This window comes from Pseudorasbora parva, chromosome 9, assembly GCF_024679245.1.
Source record: "Pseudorasbora parva isolate DD20220531a chromosome 9, ASM2467924v1, whole genome shotgun sequence".
Taxonomy (NCBI): domain Eukaryota; kingdom Metazoa; phylum Chordata; class Actinopteri; order Cypriniformes; family Gobionidae; genus Pseudorasbora; species Pseudorasbora parva.
In genome coordinates this window covers 9,350,827-9,373,875 of record NC_090180.1, presented here as the reverse complement: position 1 = coordinate 9,373,875, position 23,049 = coordinate 9,350,827, and the positions used below count along the sequence as shown (strand labels likewise).

Here is a 23,049-nt window from a genome sequence, read left to right as displayed (position 1 = left end):
TGGTGTTTATTGTAATGCATTGTTTTAACAATCAAACAGTGTGTAGAACAAGTTATACAGACATTGTGTAGCTGGTTTATGGAGAGAAAACAACCTTACTGAACAGTTTGCAAGATTGCTTTTTTTAATAAAGTAAATCTGAAATGAACGGACTACAGAGTAAAACTAAATCTCCATGAGGGTTCGGATCTCATCTATCCGTGCCTGTTTTAGGTCCTGAGTGTTTTTCACGCCGAAAGCTTTCTCCACAAGCTCCTGCTTTTTCTTCTGAATCTTCACCATGTTCTCCTCCACAGAATCTTTCACAATAAACTAAAAACAGAGAAGACATGAACGGTTTAATTTGTCAGTTATTTATATATAAAAAAAAACTAATAGCTGTATATAGTTTATGTAAACTAGAAATGTATTTCCGTATATTTGTTTTAATTATAATCCTTATGTGTCATTTCAATCTGTATTCCTGTTTAATTTAAAGTTGAACTTAGATATTCAAAATGTCACTCGTTTTTAGTAAATCTAACCTTACAATTTGGCCTCAGGATACTTATACTAAAACGGTATTTGAATTACAATAAGAGCTGTTGAGAATCTGTTGGATTTTACTCCATATGACATCTGTGAATATCAGTCAATTATTTAATGTTAATTTAAGGAACTAGTTCATGAGTCTAATCTGGGGCCTATTGCACAAAACTAGGATAAGGAATTAAGCTAGGCTATCTTGGAGACCCTGGCTCAATTTATCCGCTTGTATAGTTATCTTTCGTTATCATTCTTAGTGTGAGTGTGCACCGATGACAAGATCAAGATATCCCAGCATAATCCCTTATCCTAGTTTTGTGCAATATGCCCCTGGTGTCACTGCTAACTGTGTTTTAGTATGCAAAATTTCCTGCTTAAAAGGGATAGTAGTTGCACTTCACAGTCCTGCATGGAGACAGCGATTTACAATAACAGTTATAACTAGATATTAATGTAAGTACACATACTGTAAATTAAATTGACAACAAATTTCTGTCCTTGTTTACAACCCTCATGTTATTACAAACCTGTTTGACTATATATATATATATATTTGTTTATTTTATCTATGAAAAAAAAACTAAGTCTGCTGATGCTCAGCCTGAATGTTGCCCAACAGCTGCCTGTTCACTTGATGTGTCCCTGGCTTTAGGCTGAACTAAGCCTACTGGTTCAGGAACCATCAAAATTTTAAGATGTAACATCTCCAAACGGAACAGCTATTTTTTTTTTTTTATCTTGATTGTTTAATTTTTTTTGTTTACCAGAATTGAGACCAATGTAGTCAATCTAGAGTCACTCATTGTTAGCCTTCAATGTTATGAGATAACAAGGAAGCCATTAACATGTTGCATTTGTTGGCACTGAGGAAAACACCAGGCGTGCAATGACCACTGGGATTAGCTGCTAACATTCATTCCTCTGTGTGCCTGCCATGGCATAAATCATTGACTGTACCTTAGTGATCACCACATCTCTGGTCTGGCCCAATCTATGACATCTGTCAACACACTGATCTTCTGCTGCAGGATTCCAGGCCTGAACAAGCAGCAGAAAAAAGACAAACAAATGAGCTCTTTCAGTGTGTAAGCCTCTATTCATTCTGCATTAAAGATGTGTTGACAATCAAAACCATAACATTACTGCCACCTAGTGGCTGATATTCCTGGGCAAATTCAACTCACTGGATCCATCAGAAAGACATGGGAAGCAGCAGTTAGATTAATCCCAACCCCTCCAGCTTTGAGTGACAGTAACATGATGGTGGGGCTTCCTGGTGAGGAGTCCTGAAATTCCTGAATGGCCTTTGATCGGGTCTTCTGATTCATAGAGCCGTCCAGACGAGTGAAAGAGAATCCATATTCTCTGCAGACAGCAGCAGCATCAACACACTAAACCACAAATGACTACTACTTTTTTTCAGTATGTAGTAAAGTCTGTAGTTAAAAGTATCCTCAGGAATAAACACTGTACCTCAAGGGAACCTCTAAAATATCCAGAAACCTGGTAAACTGAGAGACCACAAGACTCTTCACAGTGGGGTCTTCATTGCGAAGCTTCAACAGGTTGCTCATCAGCGCATCAACCTGCATAAAGAAAAACACTTCATTCTTAAGTACTCTAGCTGCTCATAAATGACCGACACAAGCCTCTGAAAAATTTTAAGTGTAAATGTTTGCTCATCTAAGCACTATGAAAGCCCTGAAGGACAGTTATTTGATGTGCCTTTTTTATTTTATGTCCAGTCATATAAAAATCTAAATGATGGTCACTGTTTTTAATGTAAACAAATTTTTTACCAAGGCTCTTTATTCGATCAAAATACAATAGAAACAGAAAGCTGAATTTCCTGTCTTGACGGTCACATGATCCTTCAGAAATCATTCTATTCTATTCTATATAAATATATATTTAGAATAATCATTCTAAATATTTGAGACAGTTGAGTGCACAAGATTTTCAAAGTATACTCCTTTGGCCATTAGAAATAAAAGCGCATTATGGACTGTTTTCAAACACTCGGACGCTGTTGTGCACACACGGACACAAAAATAGAGATGTCGTAGACGGACACTCGTGATGATGAAAATTACATCACGCAGAGATTACGCGTTTGGCTGAAGTATACTTTTGGGCTTTAGTAGCAAGTATTATTATTACTGAACAATTGTATATAGTCCCCTTTGAGCTACATTTGATTTCAGATAACCCAAAACAGCCTAAGAGTTACTTTAGAACTTGACTGGCAGTTCTCCCCAGTTGCTGATCGAGCCTCCACTTCCTCTCCAGGATACTCCACCAGCTCTTTAGTCTTGATCTGAGCACGACACAGGGGACATCTGGCCTGCTCCTGTGAGACAGGAACAATCGGCATGCAGAAATAACACACAATAAAGTCTTTATTGTAGTCTTTATAGCAAACCTCTGAGATACTGAAGTAATGCTGACCTTCTCTGAGCGGATGACCTCACAGATGCAGGGCCTGCAGTACACATGAGCGCAGTAGGTGATGACAGGCTGACGTAGGGAGTCTAGACAGATGGCACACTCTTCGTCTGAGCCAGAGTTCAGCACCAATGTGATCTTATTGATGAGACGCTCCCGCAGGTCACCAGGGGTCCCAAGATCACCTAACACACATCCCACAAAGACGGGGTCATCCCAACACAACTGATTGGGGAGATACTGTTGTGGCATTGTCGTTATAGCTTAGAATCTATTTAATAATTGTAATATAATAAAATTAAAGGAGTATTTCACCTTAAAATGTAAAATTACCCCATGTTACGCATCCTCAAGCCATCCTAGGTGTATGACTTTCTTCCTTCTGATGAACACAATCAAGTTGCGCAGAAAGTGTAGCGCCTCTCACAGCTCCAGAAGCGCAGGTTACTTTTTCCAGAAGTTAAATACAGAAGGCGGTCTGCCGGAAGCTATATATTTGACTTTATAAAGTTTAAAATATGGATATTTTTCTTACGCAAACCCAGTTTCACTTCAAAAGGCTTTTATTAGCTCCCTGAGTCATGTTGAGTATGTTTATTATGGATGGATTTGTTTTTTTGGGTTTCAAACTCAATGGCCATTATAAAGCTTGGAAGCATCAGGATATTAATGCAACTCTGATTGTTATAGTAAACACGATGGGGTAATTGTCATTTTAAAATGAACTACTCCTTTAATACAATTTAAATTATTTGAATTTAATTTATAATTTTAAATTAATTTAAAAATATATTTTAATTATTAGTATACTTTAAAGAAAGTGTATGTAAGATTGTGGCTGGTACTGCAATCACTCTCCCCTTCCCCCTGACTCGAGGTTGCCAGATCAGCAGGAATGTTTATAACTACATCGGTGGTAACTAGAGCAGATCTGGCAACCCGGATGCAGAAACACTACTGACTTTGTGATTGGTCGATAGGTGGAGGGCGGAGCTTCAGGCCAAAACACAACATGTCAACATCAACATCTGTTGAGGGCTTCAACAACAACTTTTAAATGACAATATCCTGCCCGGACTACTGTTGTCAGCAATATAAGTATTTAAAATTAACATGATTTATGTCTAGTGACATATTAGGGCCATTTTATGATTAATTGAAATACATTTCTTACATACAGTTCCTTTCATTTTAAATTATTTTAATTGTAACATTTATTTAAAATGTGACCAGCGACTGTCTAATCTCAAATGTATACCTGCTGTGTATTTGCCCACAAGACTGGGGTGACAGCAGCACTGCCTCAGACGGACCAGGATGGCCAGCACGTCAGCATAGTTTGTCATGACTGTTCCTTCTTGGAAATACCTGTAAAAAAAATGGTTACTGTTTTCTGACTTCAAACATTAATTTAATATTGATGTTCTTCAAATCTGTAGCAAAAGTGTGCCCACCTGCCGACAATGTTCCTGCCCTCCCTCTTGACCTGTTCATATTCCTCCCTCTCTTCCTCAGAGAGAATCACATGCTGCACAAACACTCTCCGCGCGGGTAACTGCACCACCGTGCGCCCGGCCAGTTTACTGTTCTTGGTGCGCCTCAGTGTGATGCCCTTCACCAGTGCTTGCAAGTTCCTGATAAATAAGTTATACAATAGAGAAATCAATACATTAAAAGTATGTGATTTGGGACGCAGCTATTGTTAACATACTTTAGTCCGAATCTGTCACCCATTGTCACGGGTCTCTGAATTATTCTGTTCCACCATTCCTTCACATCAAAAGGCTTCAGCTTCAAAAAGGACAGAAGCATGTACAGATCCTTTAGGGAGTTTTGAATGGGAGTTCCTGAAGGTAAAAATACACATGACTAACACTGACTGTCCTTTTGGTAATATTCACAAGTAAAAGATAATGTAAATAAAGAAATAATATAGGACTGAGAGATTAATGAGGCAACCTAAAAGAACGCACCAGACAGGATCCATCTGCGCTCTGACTGGAGCCCCAGGACAGCTTTGCTCTGATGAGCACTAGGGTTTCTGATGACGTGACCCTCATCCAGCACCACCCTCAGCCAGTTCACTTTGTGAAGAGGACTGCTGGCTCTATTCTGCGGGGGGGGGGTTACTTTTTTATTTCACCACTAAGCCTTATGCACACCAGGACAATCATCACACGTGCGTATCGCCAATGTTTAATGCCTTGTGACTAAACAAAGGGTACCAATGTGAGTGTGCACACCGACGTGCAAAACAGCTTCTTTTTTTTGAAAACTCCTTGGGTTTGTTTTTTTTGGTTTGATGTGCCGTGTTAAAAACTGGCCAACCAATAAGATTGGTGCTTTTGTTCATGTGCCTGGAGCTGCTGAAGTTACAGTAAAACAGGACTTGGTGGCGCTCAAGCACAAAGTCGGCTCTGCCGACACACATTGATACCCAAGAATAAGACGACAAACAGGAAGCAGTCTAGTTCAGCCAGACAAAAGAAACTAAGTTAGTAATTGGGACAGTGTCATTAGAGTAAGGACAGTGGATTTAGTTCTGTCCCAATCTTCTCCCTTTTCCCTTTGCCTATCAGCTCAAAGATTTGTTTATTTTAATTTAAAAAGGAAGAAAATTTTCTAAAAGTTAAAATAAAGTGCCTAATTTCTACTCAATAGTGGGAATAAAGCCTTTAATATCTATTTAATAGACTTATAAATTAAATTGGATGTGGTGTCCTCTGATGGACACTGATGAACGGACTGTTATATTGACTGTGATGTGCACAGCTCATATGTTACCGTGCTTCCTTCTTGGACCTTTGAGGACACTTTAACTGATCAGCAGATCCAATAATTGATAGAACGATTTTAATAAATATACACTGAATGTTTTAACTGCATACCATTTTCTAATGTCCTACGGTACTCTGAGGTGCAATCTAACTAACTAACATTTACACTTAGCATCTAACTAATATTTCCACTATTTACACAATGTAAATAAACTTAATGAAAATAGCACCCTGCCGAGATTTTATGCCATATTTCCACAGGTAAAACCTCCAGCATGGCTCAGCATATAGTATTAGGTAATGGCAATGGCTATGTTGTAACAAGGAAAAACAGCAGGAATGTGTTTTAAATCCACCTACCCCAAAATCTAATGAAAGCACATTGTATGTTGTGAGAACCACATCTTGCTCAGACAGAAGGCTGACAGATCGGCTGCGCTCAGGACCATAGTACAGGTACACTTTTAATGTGACATCAGCTCGAATATGTTGCTCAAACTGGTCCTGGACGGATATGAAGTACAAACGATAGCAATGTGAATTCATGATTTTCTTTAAACATTTCATAAAAAACTTCAGTGAACAGATTTTCAACACGCACCAGCCAGTTGCTAAGGACAGACAGGGGACATACAATCAAAGTAGCTCTGGCCCCTGACCCTCCATTGGCTCCAGATGAGCCCTTACCAGTGCCTACAACCCACACAAAGCAGATTGCATCCTGTAAAACTCTCTCATACCATAATAAACTAACTAAAGAAATTGTTATTAAATGTTACACCCACCAGAACTCTTCTTCGCACTCTTTTTTGCAGGCACAGGCTGTGAGGAAGTGCACTCCAGAGCAGCAGCGAAATCCATATCATCCAGCAGAACCGCTCCTGTGTTTGAGAGAATGAGAACAAAGTCAGTTGCGACTGAAAATATAGCTAACAAATCTGCCTTTCAGTTTACCTGAATAATAAGGGACAAGAAGGCTACCTTTCTTGGTGTTGGCAGTCCTTTTAGCGGTTTTCCTTGTAGCTTTTGCTATAAGAAACACAAATAAGTTTGACACAAAACAAACAAAATCAACAATTATTATTAACATTTAAATGTATGTTTTTGTATGACACTTTTATGCAAATTGACATATTTGTGCATTACATCAAGATTTATAAGAGAAACAAACCTTTCTTCTGAGGTGCATCTTCATCAATGGTGTCAGCAGTGGCACTATTAGCATGGAGTCTTTTCAATGGAGACGACCCCACTGTTTCCTGAAAATCGTCATGGTCTCCACTTTTCTCTGTCAATAAATAAAATGTGTGTGTCTATGTCAGTATTCTTCAACAACTTCCCTTCAGAATGGATTTCAGTTTTAGAGACATTTTTACCTTTTGAGTCTGCTTTCTTTCTGGTAGCAGAAGGCATGGATGATCCTTCCTGAAAATGTTTTTTTTAAAATATAGGTTCATCATTAAATTCTGGCTACAACACGCGCAAGGTCACAGTAATCAGTAAAAATAATTATATCAACAAAGTTCCATTTACACACATGCTTTATCTGTTAAATACATATTTTCATCGGCATCTTACACATTGTTCCAACGGCAGAGGTTTCCCATTGTGGAAATTAGAGACTATCAAGGCAATGGTGGTGAGGGTTTTGCCCTGAAACACAGCATAAAAGTTCTGAGCACTAGTAGGGCTTATATTGAGCACTAAAAGAACAAGTCTAAGATCATCTCACCAGCCCCATGTCATCCGCCAAAATCCCACCAAGCACTTTCTCTGGCCTTTCCTTCACAGCAAAGTTAGTGAGAACGTTAAAGTAAAGGCCATTCTTCTCCTCCCAGAATGGGGGCAGATCGTTGCTGTTTTCACGAGATGTCATCCATGAGAGCGCCTGCTTTTGATGTGGGAGCAGAGCAGTGCACACTGCCTGTACGGACAGACATTAACAGGGACATCTGTAAGTGACTGAGGGATGACACTGACCGTAAAAAAACACCTGTGTGTGCTAACCTCTGCTGGCTCCATTTCTCTGGTTTTATCCTCCATCAAATCATCAAAGAGCTTGTCAAAGGCATTTTTCAGCTGACATGATGTAACAAAAATAAAGTTTTAATTACCCATTTCATTGAAATTATACAAAAAAGTCAACAGGCGTGCACCCAGTAAAACAAAATTATGTGTCGAAAGAAAAATATGATGCATACTACATTAAATAAACTTACAAGAATAATAATTATGGTTATTTGTGTAAAAAAAATATAAAAAAAATATATATATATATATAAAAACCACCGATCTAGATTTTAGCATACAAAGCATACTAGACAAATAACAGTAATTTATTTTGATATCTTATCATTTACCTCTTCTACAGTCAAAGGAATGGCAGACATTTTTGAGGACAATCCAAGCACATCTCTACCCAAAGATGGTTGTGGAGCACCTCCTAAGAGAATAAAATAATGTCAATCATATAAGCATTAAGTGTTCACCAAAGAACATTAAGCATTGAATAAATAAATGAGTGCCATTCATGTCATGCATACACTGTCAGATGGAGAAAAAAAAAACACCTTTCAACTCAGTGCCAAGTCTGAAACCATAGCGTGTCATCTGATTATTCACAGCTTCTCGGTTCTCCTCTTTGCCCCAGAAGGTGAGGTTCACAGGCATTGTGAATTTATTAGTATTACCAAAGGGCACAAGCCTATTAAGAGATCAAACACAAAAGAGATCTGTTGCAATCAAATAAGTTGCATACTAAACAAAATCACTTCAAAAATAGTTGTAGAAATAAAGACACAACAGTACCCTTCCACCCTGGCCAAGTTGTTGTCCATAATGTAGGCCAATGGGGCTGCCAGCTCCTTCTTGATGTGCCCCACCTGACTGCCATACACATTGGCAACCATCACGGCATTTCGGTCATATGGATTCTGCGGCTCTCTCACCAAAGATACCATCTCTCTTTTATTGACCTACAGCCAGTCACAATCACACAATATTCCTGGTATTAAATGAGACTGAAGGAGCGATAATAGATTAGACTGTGTTTTGCTTAAAACCACTAGAGCGCAAAGTACACTGTGTGGTTGGACAGGTGATAAGGGCGTCAGAGGAATTAAACAGGTACAGATGACGGGAGCATACAGTTCATGGCGAAGACATAAAACAATGTTGTACTCCAATAAATAACACTGCTTCATTGCATATTATGATATTATTAAACAAAAGCACGACTCAAGTATGAGTTCAATGTTGAAAGAAAAAAAGTTTATATATGTGTGTGTGCATATAAATATACACATATATATATATATACATATGTATAAATATGCATGCATGCATGTATGTATATAAATATATATATATATATACATACATACACACAGAGTCAGATGTGAAGATCCCTACCGTCCCAGTGTAGTAGCGCAGACCAACAACTGAGCCTTGAATTGATCCAATCTGAATACTCTCCTCTGCCTCCAGGTCCTGCCTTGAATCTTCTGTTAGATTTGCAATTTCTTGGGATATGGTAACTTGGCCGCCGACATCCATGAAATCTATAAAGGCTGAAGTTGGATGACAGGGATCATAATTAATATAAGTCGTGACAACAACACATTTGGAGTAGATCTACCAGGTTTTAGTTTAGACTATAGCTTGCTAGGGACCATTATAAATCATATTCATTTCACATGTGACCCTGGACCACAAAATCATAAGTCAATAAATCGTTTATTTGTAGTTGAGTCAAAATTATAGATTTTTCTTTAATGCCAAAAATCACTAGAATATAAAGTAAAGATGACATGTTGTACATTTCCTACCCTAAATCTATCCAAAAATGTATTTTTAGTAGTAATAATAAGCATTGCTAATGATTTGGATATCTTTAAAGGGGATTTTCTCAATATTTAGATTTTTTGCACCCTCAGATTCCAGATTTTCAAATAGTTTTATCTAACAAAAACCATATACAATACATTCATGTTATGTATAAATCTAAATTACAAAAATGGATTCTTATGACTGATTTTGTGGTCGTCATAAATTATATTTATTTGACATGTGCTGTTTTTTTACAGTATCGTGGCGAGGCGCTGGTCGAGGGGCTGTGAGGGTGAGGAGCAGTGCGGGGACTTGTGATGCCTGTTGATTTGTTTGATGACTGCATTTCTCCGATCACAACACAAACACGAAACGTCACTGTGTCAGGTCCTAAACAGAAAAATAAAGCGCCATTCGAATGTATAAGAAAAAGGCAAGACATTTAATTCCATATAATGCCTTCATAGTAATATAATTAGTATACTTATTATGCTAACCATAATAAAATTGACCATAACTATACAGTCTATGTTTTATAACAGGCGAGCACGCTCTCGTGGATTAAGTTAAACTGTTTAGCTGCAGGCCACACTCACCTCCCGATCAAGACTCCAGTAAGATATAAAGGTAAGCTGTGTATGTAAACTTATCCAAATCCAAATGCTAAATGAACGATAGATGTTGCAGTCTTATAAGGGTTTATTGTAGTTCAGTCGTCAATTTTGACTACAAGTTTAGCTTGCGTGCAGTGGCGCGAGTGTTTTGAAACTGCATGCTTATTTCCGGCGCCAGAATCAGATTTTACGTCACTGTCACGTGAACGAATAAGCAAAGACTGTCGTCACTCGTCACTAAATTGTTTTTTTAACCACTTAATCTCCGAGGACCCCGTACAGGGTCGGAAATGACATCGTCATGTATTTACTTTCCATTTTAAATGTCTGTGGAGGAGCTGTGATATCATATGTGGTACCATTTGAAAGCTTAGAGTCTCTACTTTCTGGAGATATGCATCACTTTGGCATTTGTTTTAGACAAAGTAATGTATTTACACTAAATTACTCTGATGTCATTTCCGAATGGATTTGGCCTACTCAAATTGAAAAGCCTCCCATACACACATACAGTGGTCTAGGTTCAAAAAGCCCAAATTTGTCTGCAGGTTCCTAGAGCACACAGGGCCTGAGTTACACATTTTCAAAAATGAATTTATATAAAAAAAATCAAAAAGCGCCTACTTTTTGTGGGGTTATTACAGTTTAAGGGTCCTGCACACTATGCGATTTTTCAAAATCCTTTGCGAATGTCCCTTGTCAGACTGTACGAACATGATCGCCATGTCACACTGTAAGATCTCAGTTGACATTAATGTCAGACTGCACGATAGTGAAGGCGTGCTAAAAACGGACGCGCGCAAGAAAACTCACCCGGAGTTTTATATCATCAATGAATGACACGTTCAGTGACAGTGAGCTGCATTACACGCGGGGCTGAAATGCTGGCTGCAAAGAAATCTCTAGCGCTCGTTTTGGTCATAGTTTGTCTTGAAAAACGGAGATATTTGACTGTCGTCGTAGGAGAAGTCACACTGCAGGATTGTGTGCCAAATCTTCTGACACTGCCAGAATTTCGTCTGAGGTAAAATTTGATCGCAGCGCTAATTAATCGGTTGCCGGTGAACATGTCAAACTAACAACCAAAGACGTCAGATTTTAGCCTAGGATCAGAGGAATCTTTTAGGATTTGCTAAATTTGTCCCAGACGGCCAAATCGTGGCCCAAATCGCACAGTGTGCACCCGGCTTTAGACAACATATACTTACATGTTTATCACTTTTAGCAGTGCTTTATGTAACTTCAAAGGGTTTCCTGTAAAATGACATACATTTTGAACCTAGACCACTGTATGTGTGTATGGGATGCTTCTCAATTTGGGTAGGCCAAATCCAGGCGGAAATCCCAAAAAATGACCCTGAGTGTAAGAGGTTAAATAAATTAATGCTTTAGTTTTTTAATCAAATAAAATAAGGTTTTATCATAATTTCTAAAATAATAACAATACAAAATTGAATTAATACAAAAGTACATGATTCTAAATGATTGTATATTGAATAAAGGAGCCAGAAAGAATTTAACACACTTTGTAGTTTATATATATCTTTTGTATATACACCATAATCATATGTAGGCCTATATTTTATGCATAATTTGTATGAAATTACTGAATGCATTACATAAAAAACAAAACTTGAATGCTTTATTTTTTTAAAGTTACACTTATCAAGTCAAGAAATGACAAGTTAAAGAAATCTAAAGCACTGTGGAAGGAAACATCATTCACAGTTTACAAGTTGTTACAAATTACAAATTAGTAGTTGAGAAAATAAATGTAAGGGTTAGGGATAAGCTCTAATAGGATGATGGGAATATAAATGTAGTTTTGAAAGAACTATGTAATAGTTCTTTCAAAAGTTCTATCTAAATAGTTCTATCTACTATCAATGTAGATTGAAAAGAACGTTTTGGCACGGGCAAAAGAACAACATGATTATTCATTAAATCAATGCTGCAAATACAAATGTATCAGGTAAAAATGGTATCACACGTGGCCTAGTTTAGAGTTACTCTAAACTAGTAACTAAACTACCATTCTCTCTCTGTCCACTGGGGGGCTCATGATATTATATGCAGCCACTGACTGTAGTGATCTGCAGTTTCATTCATTCTTCACTTTTTAAATGTCATTGACAATCACAAAAAGCCTATGCAAGTACACAAAAAGAGCATGTGAAATTATTTTTTGGACTGCTGCACTGGACCAACTGTACATTACAATGATAGCTTATCATCCTGATATTAATCTAAAGTTTGCAATTACATTTTCGAATATCCCAAATTGGAGCAATGCTAAAGCAAACATATTTACTGAATGTCATTGTAAATACACCATAGAACAAAATAAGTCTTGACACTCTCCCAATGCAGAATCAGCAGACAGCATGTTGTCGCTGATAGATGACAGGGTTAGACGTAGAGTCCGTAGCTCCTGTAGTGTATAGGCTCAGGTTAATGCTTTAATCAGGTACAGTTTATCTCCCTGCTCACTGGTAAAAATGGGGGCCTTTTTGTAATGTTCCACCAAATCCTCCATGGAGCTGAACTTGCGCTGGCCAATGCAGTACAGTCCATCTTTTAGCTGCACCTTGAAATGCTTGTTCTTGTACACCGCCTTCAGAGAGATGGAGAAGTCGTTTGGCTGGAAAGTAAAAATGATATGTTGTGTTCATAAAGCACAAATTAAAATGTTTGTGACATACACAAAAAGTGCTTAAAGCTGCTGTCCGTAACTTGTGGTTAATAAAAAGCTGTTAATAAACAGAACTGCATGCGTCTTGTGGAAGAACATTACAGCCGGAGCTACTTCTCTCTGTTTATGTCTATGTGCTCCTCCGCAGCAGTTCCTATCCGTCTGGTCTGAAATAGTCTCAATAAAAACACTATGATAAGTATTTTTATAATACTTATAAGACAGTTAATTTTACATTATATCTATTATAATATTATAAGTCTAATATAATGATTCAGGGCAAGACAAAAACACGGTTTGGAAAATGGATTCATGTTGTACATTCTCACTATAAAAAATTTTGTAACTCTTGAACACAAAAAAAGTGACGGACAGCAGCTTTAAATAAATAAATGTGAAAAAAATGCTAAATTCCATTTCTACCACCAGAAGCTGTTTATATTAATTAGAAAATAATTATTTGTATACAGATTTTCAATTGAATTCAACTACCGTAGACTCGCTGACTCTGATGAGGAAGTCACCATCCGCACCCCTCTGGTTCAAGACCATCTCAGCCTGGTGCCGTGTCAGTTTCCCATAGTACCATTGTTTTCCTCCAAACTTTCCATCCATAGAAGGCTTAATGTCATAGTTTGAAGCAGGTGGTCCCGAATCCCCCAGTTCTTTATGCGTTTTCTGTACAACTGTAACATAGTTCTTGGGCACTAAACCCACCTGCCCGTTTTCCTTTCTACACTTCCACCATTCAGGGTCATTCTCAGGTTTCTCCAACACATCCATAAGTTCATCCTTGTTGAAGTTTAGCTCCTCAACATTGCCGGAGCTGAAATTATAAAGTGCCTGTACAGTCTGCAGAACCTGAGAGCCGTTGTTATTGTGCCCCACAGAGGCCAGTTTATCTTTGAGAGAGCTCATGGAGTCGCCCCTCATTGTCCTGTCCACATCCTCTGTGACATAATTGGAAGGAAACCACCCAGAAAGGCCATTATAGGTTCCTCGCCACCAGCCGTCGCTGCACTTCTCCATGACGATGACCCTTGTGCCCTTCACCAATGAGAGCTCGTCCTCCCGCTCTGCGGTGTAGTTGAACTTCACCAGTGCGGGCAGGTTGAGGTCATACAGTCGCTCATCGCTGTCATGTTTCTCTGCGCTGGAGGGCAAATCTCGCACACAGCCTTTCTGCTTCACCTTCCCAATCCCTGCAGTCATAGAAAGTGTTTTTACCGTTAACATGAACATATGGACAATGATTAGTGTTAACTAGTATATTGTTATTTTACCATTGCAAACTTACAATCTTTATAATGTGCCACATAGAAATGGTCACATTTAAATTATTCAAACAATTTGTAAGAATATAAGAATATACTAACATTCAAAAGCTTACAATTCAAATATTCTTTTAATGTTTGTTTTCTTTATCTCTTATGCTTACCAAGGCTGCATTAATTTGATTAGAAATACAGTAATATTGTGAAATATAACCATTTTCTATTTGAATATATTTTAAAATGTAATTTATTCACATGATGTCAAAGCTCTATTTTTTAGCATCATTACTCCAGTCTTCAGCGATCCTACAGAAATCAATTATTATATGCTAAATAAAACTTGCTGCTTAAAAACTATTATTATTAATATCCATGTTGTAATATCCAAACAATTGTACAGCTTATTTTTATTTATTTTTGATGAATAGAAAGTTCAAAAGAACATAACCTATTTTAAATATAAATCTTTTGCACTATAAATGTATTTACTGTTTATCAATTTAATGCATCCTTACAGAATAAAAATATTAATTCCTTAAAAAATAAATTTGAAATGTAGTGTAGGCCTACATCAGAGTGAATAAAGGGGAAGTTGGACAGTTACGTTTTGGCTGTTTTCCTGGCAGGTTTTTGAGCTCATAAGTCACGACTTCGTAGCGTTCTGGGCTAAGTCACGCCAAACTGCCTGAGCGCCGAGATCAAGCATGCCGGACCGTATGGGGCTTATGCTCGTTTTGTTTACAATCATTTCTAATCACCAAAGGTGCTTACTCCTTGCTTATTAGAGGAAAAAGGGGGAGAAAAAAGCGCATAAGGCAAGAGAAGCTGTTATACCTTTTATTTTACATTATTTGTATATATAATAATAATTCATTACATTTATATAGCGCTTTTCTAGACACCCAAAGCGCTTTACATATAGAAGGGGGGAATCTCCTCAGCCACCACCAATGTGCGATGCGACGGCAGCCATATTGCGCAAGGACGCTCACCACACACCAGCTGATTGGTGGAGAGGAGACAGAGTGATTAGGCCAATCAGGATATGGGGATTATTAGGAGGCCATGATGGACAGGGGCAAATTTGGCCAGGATGTCGGGGTTACACCCCTAGTCTTTATCGAAGGACCTCCTGGGATTTTTAACGACCATAGAGAGTCAGGACCTCGGTTTAACGTCTCATCTGAAGGACGGTGCTCTTTGACAGTACAGTGTCCCCATCACTATACTGGGGCGTTAGGACCCACACAGACCACAGGGTGAGCGCCCCCTGCTGGCCTTACTAACACCTCTTCCAGCAGCTACCTGGTTTTCCCAGTTGGTCTCCAATCCAGGTACTGACCAGGCTCAGCCCTGCTTAGCTTCAGTGGGAAACCAGTCTTGGGCTACAGGGTGATATGGCTGCTGGCCATATTTGGAAATGTATTAGGTATTATTTTTTTCTTGCACTCAGTGGACTGACAATTAGCTGACGCTAGAAAAGCTGCTGATAATGCATAACATTTGCTGTTAAATAACGTTAGAGCATATAATGGCAAAATAATTAACTCCGTTGCTTTACTGAATAAGAGACAAACATTAGCCAATTATCTTCATAAAGGTTTATTTCTTGCAAGAAAGAGCCACAGTCAACACAGTCATCAGTGCCTGCATTGAGTGTGAACTGAAGACATAACAGAAGTCACAATCTCTTATAGCCCCATTGTCAAAACAATCCCTCTCAGTAGTTTTCCACACATGGTAAGAGTGTTGAACATAGAAGTGTCCTGCATGGCAGAGACACATATTAGCTCCTGTATGAATAAAAACACACTCTAAATAATCTTCAGTGATTACAAATTTTCCATTCCAAGCAATACCCTATTTTAATAAACAATTTGGTTTTAATTGCATGACTTCCATAAACACCGCATCCTAGGGGCTGCCATTGTTGTTTCGCAGGCTATGTGACGTCAGAACTCGTAAGTGGGATTACATCGATCTAGTACGAGTTCACAGGTGGGAAGTCACAGGTTTGACGGAGGTTCCAGTGCACTTTCACAGGTAGAAGGTTTGAAAAACACGGGTTACCCTGGAACGCGGCATTCAATCCCAATTATGAATGTTCTTAAAGTCCCAGTGCACCAGAAGTTGCAACTGATTTTATTTCACTGCTGTGACGTATTTCCAAGTGAAGCTGAATATTGAATAGAGGGCAGGGTTTTATCTCAGCACTCCTCTCCATCTCTCGCTAATAGCAAACTAACATTTGGAGATGAGTGGTTTAGGATTTTCAAACCCAAGCCATCAAACTGACATCATCTGAGAAAAAACGCCATTCCAGACTGGAAGTAACTTTTCAGATTGTGATTAAAGATTACCACGGCAAACAAATATTTTTTTCTGTGTAGGCTATTAACTTGCACGGATTAATTGTTCACTCAAAGATTAGTAATGTTTGCTAATAAAGTGAGGATTTATAATTGTTAAAATCATTACTAAATTTATAACAGTTAAGAATTTGGGTTGAAGTTGATTTGACATTTGACAATTGGAAATGCAGAGGTACATTTTGTTCATATCAGATAAAGACATACAAGTTAATTTACATATAACAATTTATGATGTGAAGTGTACAAAAAAAAACTATAGAATTATTTTTCCCTCTGTCAATTTGAGTGCTACAGATTTCAAATCTGCACATCATTAGACGGGCTATCATCTCTTTTCATCATGACTTGAGCATGCTAAAGTAAGCAAACTGCCGTTTGACAGGTTTACAATCTCGCATAAATTGTTTAGCGTGACTACTAAATCAAGTCAGGAAAATACACCCTGATCCCAGAAGAGAGAAATTCCAATTTTGTGATTTGGCAATGAAACATCAGTTTAACATACTCATTTCTGGGCCTGAATCCACTGAGTGTCTACACAAATGCTACACACCCAGTGCTGTCAACATCTCCTTCTCCTTTCAGAAAATGTGGATCAGATGGAAATCGAACTCTGCACAGGAAGAGTAAAATATGAAACAAATATCTACACAACAGTACTAAAAGTTTGAAATCGCTATATGAAATGTTTATGCTTTTAAAATAAACTGATACTTGTCCACAAAGGATGAATTAAATTAAATGAACATATTCAGCTGAAGTTTCATCATGCTTTCTGCAGCTCTTCTCACAGGTGTTCCCACAGGCTTTTTAGGGAATTTCTCACTGGCCTTGTAATCGAACGGTTCCCACAACAGCACAACTTATTTATTTATTTAAGTTTCAAGTTAAACTTTATCTGTGAAACTCTGCCTAAAGGCCAGCAGCTTCCCAGAGGCTTCTCTTCTTGAAACTGATATTTGACATGTACTTCTCAAAGAAGCGGCCAGCTGAGCACCAGTGAGGGGCTGTTTCTCAAACGAGAGACTCTGATGTACTTCTCATCTTGTTGTTGTGCAGCAGGGCTGTCCACTTCTCTTTGTACCGGTTGGATCTAGTTTGCTCTCTTCTAGTCGTTCACGGAAAAGTCTTCAGACAAACAATAGGCTGATGAGTTTCTAGAGAAACATGTTTCTTTTAACCCATTGTTGAAACCAAAATCGGACAAACACGTGAGTGTACTTAAAGGGTTAGTTCACCCACAAAAAGAAAATTCTGGAACCCATTTTATATTAAATGGCCTTAACTACTATGTACTAACATTTAAATGAATAATTGATACAATAAACATATTGTGTACATGGTTTTACATTCTGCTTAAATTTGAAAAATGACAATTATTTGATTATTCATTTCTGTAGTTACATTTATAATTACATTTATAATTATAAAAAATATGGGGCCTTCTTTTATAAAAAGATGCCATTAAAAATATTTAAAATATAGGCTCCTGTCTTTATGTTTTTTCTACAAGTCATTTGGAGATTAAATATGAAATTATTATAAAATATAAAAATATATAATTTTAAGTGTTATTAACCACGATTAATTACAGAAAAGTGTGAGATTAATTAGTTATTTATTTTAATCGACTGACAGCAATAAATTGTAAATGTATACATTTTAAAATCTATTTTACATGTTTTAAAAAATACAATTTAGTTTGAAAATATGTAAAATATATTATTGTTAGTTATAATTTTATAGCACTTTAGATAATGGACGTATCATTTTTTATTTTTTACATTTAAAATGATCACAATGATCCCAAACTGCTGAATACAGTAAGCTATACAAAACATATTGGAGGTGCATAGATTTAATGTAAACAACATAAAATCTCTTCAGACACAATCCTTTATTATATACATCAGACATCAACATCAACATAATAAAAGATTGGTTATTCACTAAGAATATCCATACATGTTTGTTTTTTGTGTGTGTTACTTATTAAAATGTCCAAAAAATGGCACAATTAGCCTATATATATATATATATATATATATATATATATATATATATATATATATATATATATATATATATATATATATATATATATATATATATATATATATATATATATATATATATATATATATATATATATATATATATATATACGCCTCCTCCAAATGAAAAGGAAATCTATTTTTTGCCTAATCATGAACATCAACAGGAAGAAAAAGCAGAAGATAGAAGAGCATAAAATAACCACCAGCACAAAAAATAGGGAAGAGCGTTGGAATGTAAAGCAGCCTCGTGATCCAGTTAACGCATTCAAATGTGTGGAATTACAGCGCTCATCGGCTCCATCAAAATCAAACTTTCCAAACTCATCCGTAACAGCCGATGTATTCCAAATAACCATGGAAACATAAAAGTCACCCATGCATAAAATTGGAAGGAAGCAAGTTGTCAGTGATAAATCACTATCATGGTCAATGTGATGCAACCATTTCGAGAGGTAAAACTATCACGCGGATGTGTGGAAAAGCCAATGAAGTTGAAATTTTATTTCAAATGGAAATTCCAGGCAAGGGTAATGAAAGCAGGATCCATACAGATCTTAACTGTCTTTATGACGTGACTCAAGGACGGAGCTTGAGGCACTGTGTCCTGTCTGCTTTTGTTTCATTTCCTCTGACAGCCAGAATAACGGCAGCTCAGCTTTCCAGTCAATTTCCCAGTTTTCCACATGCGGAAAAACATTCAAAAGCAGAGATAAGGCGGAATTCTCCCTAAAGAAAAAACCTTGGCATCATAAGTATATTAAAATAGCATTGAGACTGTCACAAAGTCTTCTGTTCTTCAGAGTTCAACCCAAAGGCTGAACAGAGATTCAATGAATATAGGGTTTGTAACAGGTTTGAAATGAGTTTGCATGTGGCTTTTTTCCAAATTCACCATTTTCCCCATGGAACACAACAGAACATTTAGAATTGACCTAATTTTGTTGTCATCTGCCCTCGATATTGAATGAGATCTCTCGCTTAGCCCAGGTTTTTGAAAAAGCTCAGTGTGATTATCAATGTAATGTGACCCGTGGCAAGCTGCTTTCTCATATCCACGACAGGAACCGAGCGAACGCAGCCAAATCACCCTGCCTTCGTTTCTGTCCGGGCTGAGCTCACTCCACCAATGACATCATAAGACAAATAACCTCTTCACAAACAGATGTAGCATCCAAGAACTGTCAGCAAAGGTAGCGTCGTTAATTCTCAGAGTGACGCCACACACGCATCCACACGAATATAAACCCGTAATGAACTTCAGCATGTGTTTCTGTTCACTTTTGACCTCACAGCTGCCCTTCCCTTTTCTTTCTCATTTCAACGGACGATCTATTTTGTTTTGTGGCTAATTTCCCGCAACCGATTTTTTGAATGCAAAATTACACAAATAACACTTGAGACATTTTCCCTTTGTGCAGAAATCGGTCACGCCTCCGTTTGGTATACAATAGCCTCTCTGAACTTCCACGGAATACTAATGCACAGAGAGAGAAAGAAAGGCAGACACAGAGAGCAAGAAAAAGAGCTGGCAGGAGGCCATCAGAGCAGCCTGCAGTTTTTCCCCTCTTCTCCCGAATTTTCAAATACGGCTATTCAAAAGTGAGCAAACCAAACAAGTGAACGCAAATAAGGAGTCTCATTTGTTGAAGTGTTCTGTCCCATTGCTACTGTTCTTTTGTCCTGCAAGATCCGCTGCTTCACTCTGCCAAGTCAAGACGCCCCACTGCCATGTCCACTGTAGTGTGTGGAATAAAACACTCTGAAATTCTTAATGTGTTACAAAGGGAAAGAAGAACTTGATGAGAGAGAAAGAAACCCAGAGTCAAAGGCCTCAATTATTCATTGCCTCACATCCTTCTGTTTTCCTGCACTAGAAATCTGCGTTGAATTAGACAGCTTCCGGCCGCCTTCAAGGAGCAGCTCAAGTTGACAGTAGAGGAGGTTGAGGGGGCCTGCATGGGTTTCTGCTTTGATTTTTGTTTTTAAGACTGTCCAAGCTACCCTGAAGGGCCTGGTGCTATTTCCTCCCTCTCTTATGGCCGATTTTATTGAAAAAAGAAAGTACTTGACGTACCTGAGTGTAGCCTAACTGCCCTGTAAAATGTATGTCAATGAGCTTGCGGTTTTGCGTATGACATTATAAGTGACTCATAGGGTTTACAACCCAGAGACACATGAAACCAGAAACATACCACTAAGCACTAAACTCGTAATAACTTTTTAATTCTTTATATGATGAAAGAGAAACACAAATTCAAAATAATCCCAAACTGAACAATATTTCTGAAGACTGTGAGGACAGGGATTTTTGCAAATAGTCTGAAACCCTTATCTGCCCACTTTCAGCTGATCATATTGGGCAAGACAAACACAAAGGGGTGACAATCTAAGTATATAACTTAAAAATCACATCAAGTATGAAGAAACTCGCAGACATGGTTCTTTCTTCAGGGATATGATTAACAATAAGTTAATATGTCAGCAGTACATGCAGAGCAATGGCAAAAACTTTGTTAAGCAAAAGTGATGTACTCATAAATATGTACTCACGAAAGAAGTGTTTAAAAAGGTTGGCCATATCCATTCCCAGCTCGGCGAGCAGCCTCCCTTTCTCACACACTACCGCTTTCTCTTTCTTTCTCTCTCTCTGTAACCGAGCAGCAGCTATTCCATGAGAACTTCCTGAAAGTCCAGAGTTATTGACAGAGAGACTCTCCACCCCCCACACATGACTGTCCTTATCCAATGGCTGTCAAGAGGTCCTTTCTGTACAATCTGTAGGGACTGGCTGGGCCTCAAACACTTACAGGGTCTTCTGTGAAAACTCAGGGCAACTAACATAACACTGTAAAACATTTCCACCTATTTTAAACTGAAAAACTTAAGATCAGTTGCTGTTTTCAATTTAATATATATATATATATATATATATATATATATATATATATATATATATATATATATATATATATATATATATATATATATATATATATATATATATATATATATATATATATATATATTATATTCATTTATTTCTGTGATGCAAAGCTGAATTTTCAGGATCGTTGCTCCAGTCTTCAGTCAGTGTCACATGATCCTTCAGAAATCATTCTAATATTCTGATTTATTATGAGTGTTGGAAACAGTTCTGCTGCCTAATATATTTGATGAATAAAAGGTTCAAAAGAACTGCATTTATTCAAAATAAAAACATATTTTCAAATAATATAAATCTTCTTTACTATCAATTTTGATCAATTTAACACATCCTTGCTGAATAAAATTATTGATTTATTTAAAAAAAAAGAAAAAAAGACGGACTACAAATTATTGACCAGTAGTGTATATTGTTGTTGCAAGAGTTTCAATTTTTAAAACATTTGCTTTTTTTTTTATTTGTATTTTTTTGTACTTATAGTACAGTATATATATACTGTCCTTATCCAATGGCTGTCAAGAGGTCCTTTCTGTACAATCTGTAGGGACTGGCTGGGCCTCAAACACTTACAGGGTCTTCTGTGACACTTCTGTGACACTCAAACACTTTCAGGGTCTTCCAGTCATCTTCCAGTATATATATATATACAGTACTATACTTTTGTAAAGAGTAGGGGTGTAACCCCGGTGTCCTTGCCAAATTCCCTCGATTGGCCCTTACCAATCATGGCCTCCAAATATAATCCCAATCCACTAAATTGGCTCTATCACCCTCTCTCCTCTCCACCTATCGCTGGTGTGTGGTGAGTGCACTGGCGCTGTTGTACTGTGGCTGCCGTTACATCATCCAAGTGGATGCTGCACACTGGTGGTGGTTGAGGAGAGACCTCTGTCATGAGTGTAAAGCGCTTTGGGTGTACAGTAGGAAAGCGCTATATAAATGCCTCATTCATTCATTCAGTTGGGAACAACAGCAACTCAGCCATGAGGTGGTAAGCTACGTAAAATCAGAGCGGGGTCAGCGCATGCTGAGGTGCACAGTGTGCAGAAGTCGGCAACTTTCTATAGTCAAATGCTACAAACCTCCAAACTTCATGTGGCTTTCAGATTACCCCAAGAACAGTGCGTAGAGAGCTTCATGGAATGGATTTCCATGGCAGAGAAGCTCATCCAAGCCTTACATCACCAAGTGCAATGTAAAGCATTGGATGTAGTGGTGTAAAGCATACCGTGGTGTATGGCAATCCGATGGACTAGTCTGGGTTTGGTGGCCGACAGGAGAACAGTACTTGCCTGACTGCATTGTGCCAAGTTTAAGTTTGGTGGAGGGGGAATTATGGTGTGGGGTTGTTTTTCAGGGGGTTGGCTTAGCCCCTTAGTTCCAGTGAAAAGAAACTCATAATGCTTCAGTATACCAAGACAGTTTGGACAATTTCATGCTCCCAACTTTTTGGGAACAGTTGGGGGATGGCCCACAAATGCAAAGTGCGTAAAGACATGGATGAGCGTGTGTGAAAAAACT

The 23,049-nt window shown here is 37.8% G+C and overlaps 2 protein-coding genes across 2 annotated transcripts; both read right to left on the bottom strand.

Annotated features, from left to right (window-relative positions):
- Positions 1-102: 102 nt before the first annotated feature.
- Positions 103-10,367, bottom strand: hltf (helicase-like transcription factor). Its single transcript, XM_067453756.1, has 25 exons — positions 10,172-10,367; positions 9,831-9,965; positions 9,159-9,316; positions 8,556-8,722; positions 8,318-8,451; positions 8,108-8,190; positions 7,755-7,826; positions 7,480-7,671; positions 7,326-7,400; positions 7,124-7,172; positions 6,919-7,035; positions 6,729-6,776; positions 6,533-6,628; positions 6,349-6,440; positions 6,108-6,251; positions 4,944-5,082; positions 4,682-4,817; positions 4,425-4,604; positions 4,229-4,338; positions 2,974-3,155; positions 2,756-2,875; positions 1,999-2,111; positions 1,710-1,890; positions 1,483-1,563; positions 103-312 (listed from the first exon to the last, which is right to left on the bottom strand). Exons 2-25 carry the CDS (start codon positions 9,919-9,921, stop codon positions 166-168), a joined length of 2,907 nt encoding a protein of 968 aa, XP_067309857.1. The 5' UTR covers positions 9,922-9,965; positions 10,172-10,367; the 3' UTR covers positions 103-165.
- A 1,859-nt stretch (positions 10,368-12,226) lies between these two features.
- Positions 12,227-21,288, bottom strand: nck1a (NCK adaptor protein 1a). Its single transcript, XM_067453061.1, has 3 exons — positions 21,135-21,288; positions 13,374-14,083; positions 12,227-12,830 (listed from the first exon to the last, which is right to left on the bottom strand). The coding sequence occupies exons 1-3, from the start codon at positions 21,166-21,168 to the stop codon at positions 12,636-12,638; spliced, it is 939 nt and encodes a 312-aa protein (XP_067309162.1). The 5' UTR covers positions 21,169-21,288; the 3' UTR covers positions 12,227-12,635.
- Positions 21,289-23,049: the final 1,761 nt, after the last annotated feature.